This window comes from Pogoniulus pusillus, chromosome 39 (genome assembly GCF_015220805.1).
Source record: "Pogoniulus pusillus isolate bPogPus1 chromosome 39, bPogPus1.pri, whole genome shotgun sequence".
NCBI classification, from domain to species: domain Eukaryota; kingdom Metazoa; phylum Chordata; class Aves; order Piciformes; family Lybiidae; genus Pogoniulus; species Pogoniulus pusillus.
The window spans coordinates 7817477-7830289 of NC_087302.1; the positions used below are offsets into that span (position 1 = coordinate 7817477).

A 12813-nucleotide genomic window follows, 5' to 3' on the forward strand; every position below is an offset into this window, starting at 1 on the left:
GAAGAGCACAGAAGCAACCCACGAGACTTTGGGTGGGCAGTGTTGGGCTCTTCAAGCAAGCCTCACCCCAGAGTTACTCCACAGCAGTTGTGCCATAGCTGCTCCGTGCTGAGTTTCATGGTCCCGGGCGGGGGGGGGAGGAAAACTCTGCAGACGCTGCAGAAATTCCCATGCAAGCAAAGCCTCCCCCCGGCAGGTCTGAGTTTTTACTGGGGGGCAGGGAAGTGATTGCATTGCTGATTCCCAGAGCAGCCCAGTTCAGCTTCCTCAGCTGAGCCTTTGCAGCTCCTCCAGCCCCAAAGTGGCTGAAAACTGCAGCTTTTACAGCCCAGATCGTGTGTCTGTGTCCCCTGAACGATTTCCCACTGCAGCCCAAGATGAAATCCAGCTCATGTCGTGCAGTTGGGGAAGCCACAGCTCTGCCACAGTCACCCAAGTGCTGCCCTGGGCACGGAGTGGGGACCAGGACACCCCATGCTGGGGTAGCTGTGTGTCCCTCTGGGCTCTGCTGCCGTGGGGCTTGGCTGTGTCTGCTGTCAGAGGTCATGGCAAGGAGATTGGGAAACTGCTCTGAGGCAAAAAAATCAGCTCCAAAGCAACATCAGCTCCAACTTGGTGCGAGGAACCTGAGGCTGCCAGGGCAAGACGACCCCAAGGGGCAGCTGTTTGCTTGGGCTGAGCTTTGAGATCTCCTTTGCCCCAGAACTGGAGGCTCATTTTTATTCAGACTTGATCTCCCACCTCTGAATTTCCAGACCTGAATTTCCAGGCTGTGGTTTTCTTGGTGGTTTGTTTTGGTTTCCTTTTATTTCCTTAAAGCTCTTCTTGAGCAGCACCTCCAGGAGACCCTGACTCTGCCCACCCGCTGCTGGGATGCTGCTGCAGGGCTCAGTGCAGGCTGATCTCTGTTTTCCTCTCTCAGTTCAACAGCACAGCATGGAAACCTGCCCCAGTTACACAGGCTGGAATAAAGCTCGAGGGAAAGGCTCAGCATCCCAAGCTGCTGGCAGGAGGATTTGGGATGCAGGGGAGGGCTGGGGACAGCATTTGGAGGTCAGTTAGGGAAAGTCCTGGCTGGTACTTGCCCCATTCCTCTCTGCTGAGTCCCTTCCCAGGGTGATGCTCTTGGTTTTGCTTTTGTTTGTGGAGTTTTGAGGCAGGGAGGGAAGAGATGGAAAGGGAAATAGTTGCAAGTTTCATCAGCTCCTGCCAGCAAAACGGGCAGGGGAGTGAGATGGCAGCTCAGATTCTGTCAGTGAAGGCAGTAGGTGATGCTCACAGCCCCCATGGCTTTTGGAGCTAACTGAGGGGTGGTGGCCAAATCCAGCATCACAGAGTCCCAGAGTGGTGTGGTCTGGAAGGGACTCCTGGAGAGTCCAAGCCTCTGTCAGAGCAGGTTCACCCTGAGCAGCCTCTGCTCTGCACCTGGCTGGGGTTGCCCTTGGCTCTGTCCAGGTGACTCAGTGTTGTTTGGCCAAGGTGTGACCCCCCCTGCAGAGGTTCTCAGAGGAGCAGGTACCTTTGTCCCCCCCTCCCCAGAAGAAACCATGATGGAAAAAGCACCTCGGGGGCAGTTCTGCCTCCCAGACCTTTGGCAGTTTGGGGTCTGCCCTCGTGGCAACCACAGGCTCCTGGCAATGGAGGATTTCCTCCATGCACTGGAGCAAAATCAGGCCCAGATGCTGGCAGCAGCCAAGGAAGTGCCCATCCAAGGGCATCCACGGGCAGCAGAGCCCTGGGTGCTTCCACCCAGCTGGTCCCCCGGTGAGCAGCAAGGGAGGGTCCTGGGTTACCACCTTCTCTCTCCCTTCAGGAGACTAACAGCACCCCTGTTAACCTGCCTTTGCCCCAGGCTGCGTGGGGCAGAGCATCCCAGCGAGCAGCTCTGCGCCAAGGGGATGCAAAGGGCCACGCCTGAGCATCACCTCCTCTTCCTCCACTCTGGGCTGCTCCTTCCTCACCCTCGCTGCCCAAGCCAAGGCCACACGGGCATTCACGGACACCAGAGTGGTGGGTTGGAGTCCTGGATGCTGCTGCTGCTGTTGGACAGGACCCAGGCAGGGAACAAAAACCCATTTCAGGCACAAGGAGAATGAGGGCAAGGAGTCCCACCGGGCTCACGTGGGCACCAGCATCACCTTTCCGCCCAGCGCGGGAGAGGTAGGAGCAGCCCAGCACTGCCGTGGCCATGAGCCCGCCACAGGCAGCCCCCGGCCAGCCGAGCTGAGGGAGGAAGAGGAGGATGGAGACAGGGGGACCGAGAGCCCCACATGCTGGAGGAGGATGAGGATGGTGCCAAAGCCGGGTTTGTTGCTCCCCAATTCTTCACAGCAGCCTTTGTGGCAGGGTGAGGTCGGGGTGGGGGAGAGGAGGGTTTGGAGGGTGGGCTTGGGGAGTTTGGGCTCTGTCCTTCTGTTTCCTTGGGTGGTTTTGGGGTGGTGGTGACCAGGGGAGAAGTTCAGGTTGCCCCTGGAGGAAATGGGAGGGTGAAGCCCTGCTGGTCACCAGGTGTGTGGCTGCTGTGGCAGCCAGAGGGTCCCAACCAGTATCCCCTCGGTCCCCTCCGCTCTTGCTGCCCAGCCCCAGCTGTGATGCCCTCAGCTGGACAGGACCCCGTGGGCCGCGGCTTGCTGCGCTGTGCCCGGGGAGCTGTCCCGACGGCTGCGGCGGCTCTGGCTCGGCTCACGACGCCACAAGCCCCGAGCGACACCGGGACCCCAAACCCTGCCGCGGGCCCTTTTTAGCTGCCGTCGTGGCAAACCTGGGGATCAATGCAGGTATCCTCTGACCCCATTAGTGCCTTCCTATCGCTTTCCATCCATTCCCGACACCCATTCTTGGCTCTGGCCAGCAGCCTCCTCGCAGGGTTCGCTGCCAGTGCGGAGCCTGAGGGGGCCGGGGGGGGACACCCACGCAAAGTCCTTTACTCGTCCCTAGGAGCAGACTGAGGTTACAGCGCTGAGCTCCGGAGGCTGGGTCGGGTCGGGGGTGGGGGTGAGGGGCTTTGCCTCTTATCCCAGCACTTTTGGGCGGACTGGGAAAGTTTTTTCCCATCGATCCGGGCTCGAGTTGTCTCGATCGCGTTACCGCCGCCGTAAGCAGCAGGGAGGCTGCTCCCCGCCCGCCCCATCCCGGCGCCCTGCCGGAGCCGGCAATGCTCGGGGGGAAAGGGCTCACTCTCCCCCCCCCCCATAACCCCTTTTCCTGACACCTCTGCCAGCGCAGGTTAACCAAAGCGCTTCGCGTCCGCCTGGCCAGCCCCGGCCGCTCCCCGAGGGGGGCCGAACGCTGCTCCGCGGCGCTCGCACGGCGGATCCCGGCGGAGAGCAGCTCCCCCCCAGCCTCCACTCAGCATCCCCATCCAAGCCTTTGTCCTGAATCAGGCTAAGACCCTTGGAAGATGAGGAGGGCTCAGCCGCGACGAAGCCTGGCCCGGCCCCAGGCTCTCAGCAGCTCCCCTCGGGAGCAGCCTGCGCCTCCGCAGAGCTCCTTTCACCCCATCCGGCTTCTCCTCTGCCTACCTGCGCTCTTCTGCAGCAGCTTTTATGGGGCACCTGGTGTGGGACCAGTCTGGCTCCCTCCTAGCAGGGACTCGCCCTGACTCGTTATTAAATTACATCCTGACCCGGTTAATCCATAGCTGATTAACTTTGGACTCTGTGGCTGGGAATCAGAAGGGTTTCATCTGTCTCCTGGTGTGTACTCTGTGTCCTGGCTGCTCTCTTAATCTGATTTTTTTTCCCTCTCTTTTTTTTTTTTTTTTTCCCTTAAATATTAAAAACAAATCACAAATTAGGGGTGGAAAAATCAGAACTGAGGGCTGCAAGTTGGGGAGGATTAAAGAGATCTGGCTGGGTGCTGGGTCAGCAGGAAGGGTCCCTTTCATCCCAGCATCAGCAATCCAGTTTGAGATCATCCTCTTGTGAATGGGTTGCCCAGGGAGGTGGTTTGAGGTCTCATCCCTGGAGGTGTTTCAGACCAGGCTGGATGAGGCTGTGGGCAGCCTGCACTAGGGTAGGGTGTCCCTGGGCATGGCAGGGGGGTTGGAGCTGGCTGATCCTTGTGGTCCCTTCCAGCCCTGACTGGTTCTATGATTCTATAATCTTTCCCCTCAGGGCTCCTGCTTGGCTCTGCAGCACATCCAAGCTGGTGTTAAACAGCCACAACTTAACCCGTTCCAGTGCCTCACAGTGAACAACTGCAGGAGCCTTCCTCTTTTCCCCTCCTTGTTCCCATCTGCTCCAGCTCATCCCACATCAGCTGGGTCCTGCAGGACCTCTCCTGTCTCCTCATCCTCGCTCCCACCCTGCTCTGGCTCATTCCATACTGGATGGGGGTTATGAGGCACTTCCTTCTCCTTGTTCCCACTCTGCTCCAGCTCATCCTATGTCAGATGGAGCCTGCAGCAGCCCTCCTGTCCTCTCGTTCTTCTTCCCACCCTCCCCTGGTTCATCCCATGTCAGATGGGGTTTGCAGGACCCAGCTGTCTTCTCCTTGTTCCCATCCTGTTGCAGTTCATCCCATGTCAGGTAGGCTCCTCAGATGTTCTTCTTGTTCCCACCCTCCTCTGGTCCATCCTATGTCAGATGAGGTTTGCAGGACCTCTCCTGCCTCCTCCTCCCTGCTCCCACCCTCCTCTGGTCCATCCCATGTCAGACAGGTTGTGCAGGACCCCTTTTGTCATCTCCTCCTTGATCCCACCCTGCTCCAGTTCTGCCCATGTCCTATCAATGGGTGTGATGAGCTGCTCAGTCCTCTGCTCCTCGTGCAACCAGGGGTCCAAGCAGCAGGACCCCTCAGAGGCTGAGGGACCTGCTGCAGAACCAGCCCCTCCTTGCCCAGCTGCTCTCTCTCCAGTTCAGAGCTGCCCATCTCAGTGCCCTCTGCTTGCCTCTCCATCCCAGATGTAGGACACCTTGGGGGGGCCAATCCCGGTAAGTCCAGGGATGGCAGGAGCATGGAGCAGGGGATTAGAGGGAGAGAAGTGCAGGAGAGGTGCCTGGGGCAGCCCAGCTTGGGGAGAGGGGGAGGAGAAATCCCCGGGGGGCCAAAAGGGTGTTTAAAGTCACCTTGGCTGAACAGAGGCAGAACTTTCCCGAGGGTGCCCAGGGTGGAGCTGAGTCTCCAGAGGTGGCTGAGTTGTGTAACTGTCCTGTTTCTGGGAGGCAATGATGTTATTGCAGGAATCTCCCCCAATTCCCATCTCCCTCTCCCCCCACCCCGGGACCATCACCCTGCTATGGCCCCAGGGACACTCCTTCCAGCAGCAGCTCTTTGCTGGAGCTGACTCCTCAGCCCAGCCCAAGCCACCAGCTCCTGCAGAGGGATTTTGTGCTCTGGGTTTCCATCAGCCACAGATGCTCTCTGTCCAGGTGCAGGATGTGAACTTGGGCATCACCAGAAAGCTTTGGAGGGCCAAAAAGAGAAACCCTGAAAGAGCTCAACCTTTGCCCCCAAACCTTTGCCACCATCACCCATCCTTTGCCACCATCACCCACTGGTCAAAGCTGGGGTTGGAGGGGAGATGAGCATGGGCTGAGGCTGGATTTAGCTGCCAGCAGCAGCTTTAGGTTAGCAGTTCCCCAGCTCCCACCCTGGGGTGGGTAACTCTAAGCACTGTGGTCTCTAGAGGTGCAGAAGGGGCTCTGCATACAAGGATACCCCCACCCTGAAGGGCCTCATCAGGGCCTGGAGGATGCTGTGTCCTGTTTCCACCAGACATGGCTGGAGCTGAGCGTGAGGTGCTCCAAGCTGCAGGGTCCTGAGCTTTCCCCCGGGACACAGCACTTTAATGTGCTCATTAAGGCAGCGTGGGGAGAAATAGCTCAGAGGACAGAAAAGGCTGCTGGCAGGAGGGGCAGTGGAGGTGATTGCATCCCTCAAGAGCAGAAGAACGTCAGCGTGGAGGAATCCAGGCTGGAGCAGGCAGGTGGAAATGTGCCACCCCCTCCCCTACGTGTGCAGGAGGCCTGGGAGGAGATGGAGGAGGTCATAGAATTGTTTGGGTTGGAAAAGTCTCCTGAGATCCTCCAGCCCCAACCCTCAACCCAGCACTTTCATGGCCACCACACCCTGTGCCCAGGTGCCACAGGCACAGGCATTTCTTGCACACTCCACCACCTCCCTGGGCAGCCTGTGCCAAGCTCTGACCACGCTGGCAGCAAAGACTTTTGTCTCCTCATCTCCAACCTAGCCCTCCCCTGGCACAACTTCAGGCGAAGGTCACTTGGGTGAAGGTAAAGGGACCCAGCTCTGGGGGAGGCCACCTGGCAGAGATGGAACCCCCCAGGGTGAGGCTGCCTGTGAGGGTAGCAAGCTCCAGAAAGGGAAAACCTGGGGGGAAACTCTCCAGCTCCAAGGTGGTTGAGTGCCTTGGGCCAGCCTGCCCTGTCACACCCACCCAGGAGGTTATCAGCCCAGGGGCAGGGGGGTCTGAGCCAGAGCCTGGCACCATCTGGTGTGAGGAGTCCTTAGGCTGTCAGGCAGTGACAGGACTGGGGGGAATGGAACCAAGCTGCAAATGGGGACACACAGACTGGATGTTGGGAAGAAGTTCTTCAGCATGAGGGTGGTGAGAGCCTGGAAGGAGCTGCCAAGGGAGGTGGTTGAGGCCCCATGGCTGGAGGTGTTTAAGGCCAGGCTGGCTGAGGCTGTGGGCAGCCTGATCTAGGGTGGGGTGTCCCTGCCCATGGCAGGGGGGCTGGGGCTGGCTGGTCCTTGTGGTGCCTTCCAACCCTGTCTGGTTCCATGACTCTATGATGTCCCTGCCCCTTGTCCCTCACAGGTACCCTCCAGGGGGCTATGCTTGGCTGCACCTCCTGCTCTTGTCCCATCCACTCCTGGGCAGGAGCCTGCTCTCCCCACGGCCACAGGCAGCTGGGGATGCTCCAACCCTCGGGCTCTCCCCTTCTCTCTTGACCATCAGCAGCCTGCTCTGGCTGGAGGAGCCCCTGCTGGCTGCAGGGGGGGTTGGACAAGATGACCTTCGAGGGTCCAGCCTGCAAATCCTCTCTTCCCCAGGCAGAGCTCCATCACCTGCCGCCAATCTCTCTCCTGCTGCCAGCAGCATGTGGGTCCCTGTCCCTCCTCTCCACCTCCCTGCTGGGGCCCAGCTCAGACCTCAGCACGTCACGGACAAGTCCTGTCCTGGCTGGCCCATCCGGAGCATTATTGGGGATTAAAGGGACACATCCTCCCCCCGGCTCCTCGCCCAGCAGCGGGTGGGGGCAGGAGGTGGGTGCCCAGGTTCCCCCCTGCCCCCCGGGCTGAGTGGGACATGGGGATAGGGTGTCCCTTGCACCCCATCACCCCTCTTCCCCCATGGCCCCTTGGCTGGGTTTAGGGCTGCCAGGGCGATGGTGGGGCCGAGGCTCCGGAGCGTGCCGGGTCCTGCCGCGGCGCCTGCCAAAGCCCAGCCCCGGCCTGCTGGGCTGCCAATTGCACAGAGACTCAGACGGAGAGCAGCCTTTTAAATGACATTGCCTGCGTTATCCCAAAGGGACCTTTCAAGGGTATGGCTGGACTTCTTTTTTTTTCCCTTCCCTCTCTGCTCTTTCCCTACACATCCCTGTGTGTGCCTAACGCCTCTCTGCCCAGATGCCGACAGCGCTGGCACTCCCGTGCCCGGTGCGGGTAAGTGCCAGCAGGTGATGGTGCTGGGGAGGTCTGTGGGAGGAATCAGCTCCTTTTTCATCCCAGTAGAAGGGTGGTGGGAAAGGGACAGTTGGGGGGGAGGGAGAGGTTCAGCAGCTCTGATGCTCTGGGAAAACCTTGGGGATGGTCTTTGTTGGTGCCAAGGAGAAGTGGCCGGGGACAGAAAGGCGATGGGTGGGAAGCAGGAGGGGACTGTAGGGGATGGGTGGGAAGCAGGAGGGGATTGTAGGGGATGGGTGGGAAGAAGGAGGGAATCGCAGGGGGTGGGTGGGGAGCAGGAGGGAATTGCAGACAGGGAGAGGTTTACACCGGGGGCAGAAGGGGCTGGTGGAAGCCACAGCCGCGGTCCCCTGGGGGTGTGATGGACCAAAGGCAGACTCTCCCTCCAAATGACCTTTCTCTTTCTCCTGCTCTCTCCCTCGTTTGGGATTTGATTTTTTTTCTGGTCATTGTTTTCCCCTCGCAGGGATTTCAGCTGAAGGATATTAGTTAATCAGATTCTGAGAAGCAGATGTTAGGTGATTTAGGAGGGGGGAAAAAAAAAGCCAAGGGAGGCAACTTTCTAGTTCAAGCCTCTGCTGGAGCCTGGGGAGCAGGTTGCCAAGCTTCGGGAGGTTGCTTCGTGGCTTTGGGCAGTTTAAACCTGGATGGATGGAGTGGTCTGGAGGTGTGGGGGGAGGGCAGTGAGGCACCTCCCTGCCCCAGCGATGGGGACAGGCAGATGGCAGCTGTGGGGCTTTGAAGGCTGGACAGGGAAAGTCGGAGCCCTGCAGCCGCCCCGAGGGCTTGAAACTGAGCTTAAAAGCATCTTCTGCGTCCCAGCTTTGCTCTCTCAGCCCTGACCACCACAGGGGAATTGTCCCCTCAGAGCTCTGTGCCTCAGTGTCCTCACGAAGGATGATGTCAGGGAGGCTCAGCTGGGTGTGTTTGAAGGCTCCACAGTGAAGGCATTTGGAGGCTGCAGGATTCAAAGAACCATCGAGCTGTAGGGGTTGGAAGGGACTCTGGAGATCATCCAGTCCAACCCCCCCTGTCAGGGCAGGCCACACAGGAGCACATCCAGGTGGGTTTGGAATGTCTCCAGAGAAGGAGATGCCACAGCCTCTCTGGGCAGCCTGCTCCAGGGCTCCGTGACCCAAAGCCCTGGGCTGAAGCCATCCTACAGAGCCAGGGCTGGGGAAGCTTCCTGCTGGCGGTGCCAGCGTGTGGCATTAAGAGCTGAGCACACTTAATGCCTCAGATGCCAGCATCAGCTGCTGGCTTGACTTAGGAAGCAATTTCACCACCAGCTTTAGCTGCTCCAACTCTGCTCTGCTGTCTGGAGGAGCTCCTGGGCCTGTGGTCTGCTCTGGGCTCTCCCAGCAGGACAGAGAGTGCTGGGGGTGGGCCAGGTCAGCTCAACCACCCAGCTGAACACCACCACTCCTGCTCTCCTCACTCGAGCTGTATTTAACTCTCACTTCAAGGTCACCTGGGGTGGTCTGCATGAAGAAAGACTAAGAACAGGAGAGGAGAAACCTGTGCTGCTTGGCCTTTGGCCTTTTATTGGAATGTAAGGCTTGTTTTAACCACTGAAATGTGGTTTACCTGCAGCTCTTGGTTGCCTTCTCCCCACCAAAGTTGTGTTTCTTCACTCAGCAGCACTTTGATGCTACCTCTCAGCCCACCCACAACGACTGTTCAGCAGAGACCCCAAAAAGTCAACTGTGAGCTGAATCCAGTCCCATGGAGAGCCTGAGCCTGCTCCAGCAGGACAGCAGTGGGGCTGCAGGACTTGGGTTTGGAGTCCTTGGTGCTCCTCAGCTTGGCAGCAAGTTGATTTGAGGGCAAAACCACACTGCTGCTGCTTCCTCCCTGGGATCATTGTCCCAAATGGTCCTCTCTAAGTGTGCCCAAGTGAGAGAATCAGCACAAACCCAGGCAGAAGCAGCTTTATAGAGGTGGTGCCTAAGGAGAGCCATGCTCATGGCTCTGAAAGCAAAGGAGCAGGACCTCTGAAGTAGCTCAAGACAAATTCATCCCCAAATCCAGGCTCCCATGGCTCTGCTGAGGAAGGAGCAAGGATAGAGATGCTGGCTCCTGGGTGAAGTTTGGCTTTTAGGGCTGTAATGCCGAAGGCAGAAGAGGGAGGATTGATGGCAAGCTGCGAGGTCAACATCCACTTCCACCATCACAGGTGGATGAGGCCACTTCTGGGGGGAGCAGGGGAGGGGAAACTTCAGAGCCCCAGAGGGCATCAGCTTAAATAGGGAGGTTGAGGCAGCAGGTGAAGCTTGGCCCCCACATGCAGGAAGGGTCCCCCTCCCAGCACTGCTTGCATGAAGTAAAGCCCATGGTGGGGATCATCCTCACCCCAGCCTGTGGGGGAGACCATCCTCACCCCAGCCTGTGGTGGGGATCAACCTTATCCCAGTCTATACCATCCTCACCCCAGCCTGTGGTGGAGAACATCTTCCCTCCAGCACTGCTGCTGCTCGGTGCAGAGGTGGCCTCAATTGTGTTGCTATTCCTGGCAGCTCAGGGCAGTTGGATTTGTCCTCTCCTTCCTTGCCTCCTTGCCCTTGGTGACGAGCGGTCACACGGAGCAGCTCTCCACACCCTGCCGTGCTTCCTCCTGGCTGGAAATTCTGGTTGTGAGGGGAAGAAATGACAGAGTCACAGCACCATGCAGGCTGGCAAAGCCCCTCAGGATCACAAAGTCCAACCTAGAACCCTGCTCTGCAAGATTCACCTTAAATCAGGGGAGTGATTTCCCTTGGAAAGGGCATTTTGGGGCAGATCTCTCCAGAGCTGTCCCTGTTAACAGCTAATTTCTGGTCATGCAGGCAGAAGAGGTCATTTCCCAGCTCCATAACCTGGCCTGGTTCCTGGGCTCCTCTTTGGCTTTGCCTCCAAGCTCCAGCAATGTGCTGGGGACAGTCAGGGCTATTCTGGGGGCCTGATGTCCACTGCTGAGTGCCTGACAGAGCATCCACCCATGGCCTGAAAGATGCTCTCCAAGTGACCTGAGTGTTTAGTCTTCATCTGCTTCCTAGGGTTTCCCATGGAGGAGGCCTGGGAGAGTGGGAGCCCTGGAGACATCACCCGCCCTGGAGTCTGGCTCAGCAGTCCCTCCCCAGCCTTCCTGTTGGCCCCTGCAGACACTGAAGGTTTGTTTTCCTTCCAGCTGGTCCTGCTGCACCACTCAGCTCCGTCTCCCTCTCCGTTGCCCTGCAGATCCTCCTAGCGCGGGAGAGCCGCAGGCTGCCGGCGCCGGCCGCGGGGGTCTATGCTGCTGATCTGACCAGCCTATGATGGACGTGGGCAGCTGGAAGGAGATGGAGGTGGCACTGGTCAGTTTTGACAACGCCGACCAGATCGTGGAGGACCCCAGCTACAGCAACGACCTCAGCCCCGCCGCCCAGGCCCGCAAGGGCCACCCCAGCTGCGCCAACCTCCTCTCCAACCTGCGCATCCTCATCAACAGCGAGAATGCCAACAACGAGACCATCTTCTCCAGGTTCTCCGCCGAGTTCAGCGACCACCTGGTGGGGGAGAGGGTGGGTATGGATGAGGGGGACCAGAGAGTCATCATCAACATCGCGGGGCTGAGGTTCGAGACACGGCTCAAGACCCTCAACCAGTTCCCTGAGACCCTGCTGGGGGACCCGGAGAAGAGGATGCGCTACTTTGACTCCATGAGGAACGAGTACTTCTTCGACAGGAACCGGCCCAGCTTCGATGGCATCCTCTACTACTACCAGTCCGGGGGCAAGATCCGGCGCCCTGCCAACGTCCCCATCGACGTCTTCGCCGACGAGATCACCTTCTACGAGCTGGGCGACGAAGCCATGGACCAGTTCAGGGAGGATGAAGGCTTCATCAAGGACCCTGAGACCCTCTTGCCAACCAATGACTTTCACAGGCAGTTCTGGCTGCTCTTTGAGTACCCTGAAAGCTCCAGCGCGGCCAGGGGCGTGGCTTTGGTCTCCGTCCTGGTCATCGTCATCTCCATCATCATCTTCTGCATGGAGACCTTGCCAGAGTTCAGGGAGGAAAGGGAGTTTAAGTCAGCCCAGGAGCTTTCCAGGAACCTGACGGACACCTTGCTGGCTCACAGCACCTTCACAGACCCTTTCTTCGTCATAGAGACTGCCTGCATCGTCTGGTTCTCCTTCGAGCTCTTCGTCCGCTTCATCGTCTGCCCCAGCAAGACGGAGTTCTTCAGGAACATCATGAACATCATCGACATCGTCTCCATCATCCCCTACTTCGTGACGCTCACCACCGAGCTGATCCAGCAGAGCGAGCTCAACGGGCAGCAGAACATGTCCCTGGCCATCCTGCGCATCATCCGCCTGGTCAGGGTCTTCCGCATCTTCAAGCTCTCCCGGCACTCCAAGGGGCTGCAGATCCTGGGCCAGACCCTCAAGGCCAGCATGCGGGAGCTGGGCCTGCTCATCTTCTTCCTCTTCATCGGCGTCATCCTCTTCTCCAGCGCCGTCTACTTCGCCGAGGTGGACGAGCCCCAGTCCCACTTCTCCAGCATCCCCGACGGCTTCTGGTGGGCAGTGGTGACCATGACCACGGTGGGCTACGGGGACATGTGCCCCACCACGCTGGGGGGCAAGATCGTGGGCACGCTGTGCGCCATCGCGGGGGTGCTGACCATCGCCCTGCCCGTGCCTGTCATCGTCTCCAACTTCAACTACTTCTACCACCGGGAGACGGAGAACGAGGAGAAGCAGATCCTGCCGGGGGAGGTGGAGCGGATCCTGACCAGCGTGGTGACAGGCGCCGGCAGCGTGGAGTCCCTCAACAAGACCAACGGGGGCTACCCGCGGGACAAGGCCAAAAAGTGATGCTGGAGCTCACCCAGGAGGGGACTGGGTGCTGGCTGGGGAGGGGGAGGTTGGTTGGGTTGGGTTGGGTTGGGGATCAAACCTCTGCACGCTCTCAGCTGTGATTTCTTTTTAAACCAAACTTGCTGCTGCTTTGGGCTTCGGTTGGGTTTGTTTTGGGGGGGGGGGAGGTTGGGGTTTGTTTTGGTTGGATTTTGGTTCTGTTTTGGTGGGGTTTGTTTTGCTTTGAAGGGTTTTGGTTCTGTTTTGTTGAGGTTTGGTTCTGTTTTGTTGGGGTTTGGTTCTGTTTTGTTGGGGCTTGGTTCTGTTTTGTTGGGTT

General features: G+C 58.7%; 1 protein-coding gene across 5 annotated transcripts; it reads left to right on the top strand.

Moving 5' to 3' along the window:
• The first annotated feature begins 2134 nt into the window (after nt 1–2134).
• Nucleotides 2135–12531, top strand: KCNA10 (potassium voltage-gated channel subfamily A member 10). 5 transcript variants are annotated; one of them, XM_064173612.1, is made up of 2 exons: nt 2135–2347; nt 10820–12531. In XM_064173612.1, exon 2 carries the CDS (start codon nt 10944–10946, stop codon nt 12492–12494), a length of 1551 nt encoding a protein of 516 aa, XP_064029682.1. In that variant the 5' UTR covers nt 2135–2347; nt 10820–10943; the 3' UTR covers nt 12495–12531. The 5 variants fall into 5 exon arrangements, with proteins under 5 accessions (XP_064029682.1, XP_064029680.1, XP_064029683.1 ...); XM_064173610.1 differs by having other exon boundaries at nt 10870–12531; XM_064173613.1 differs by having other exon boundaries at nt 2135–2305.
• The last annotated feature ends 282 nt before the right edge of the window (nt 12532–12813 follow it).

Bases quoted from the DNA above. Each gene is read 5' to 3' on its own strand.
- KCNA10 (XM_064173612.1), top strand. From the start codon at position 10,944: ATGATGGACGTGGGCAGCTGGAAGGAGATGGAGGTGGCACTGGTCAGT.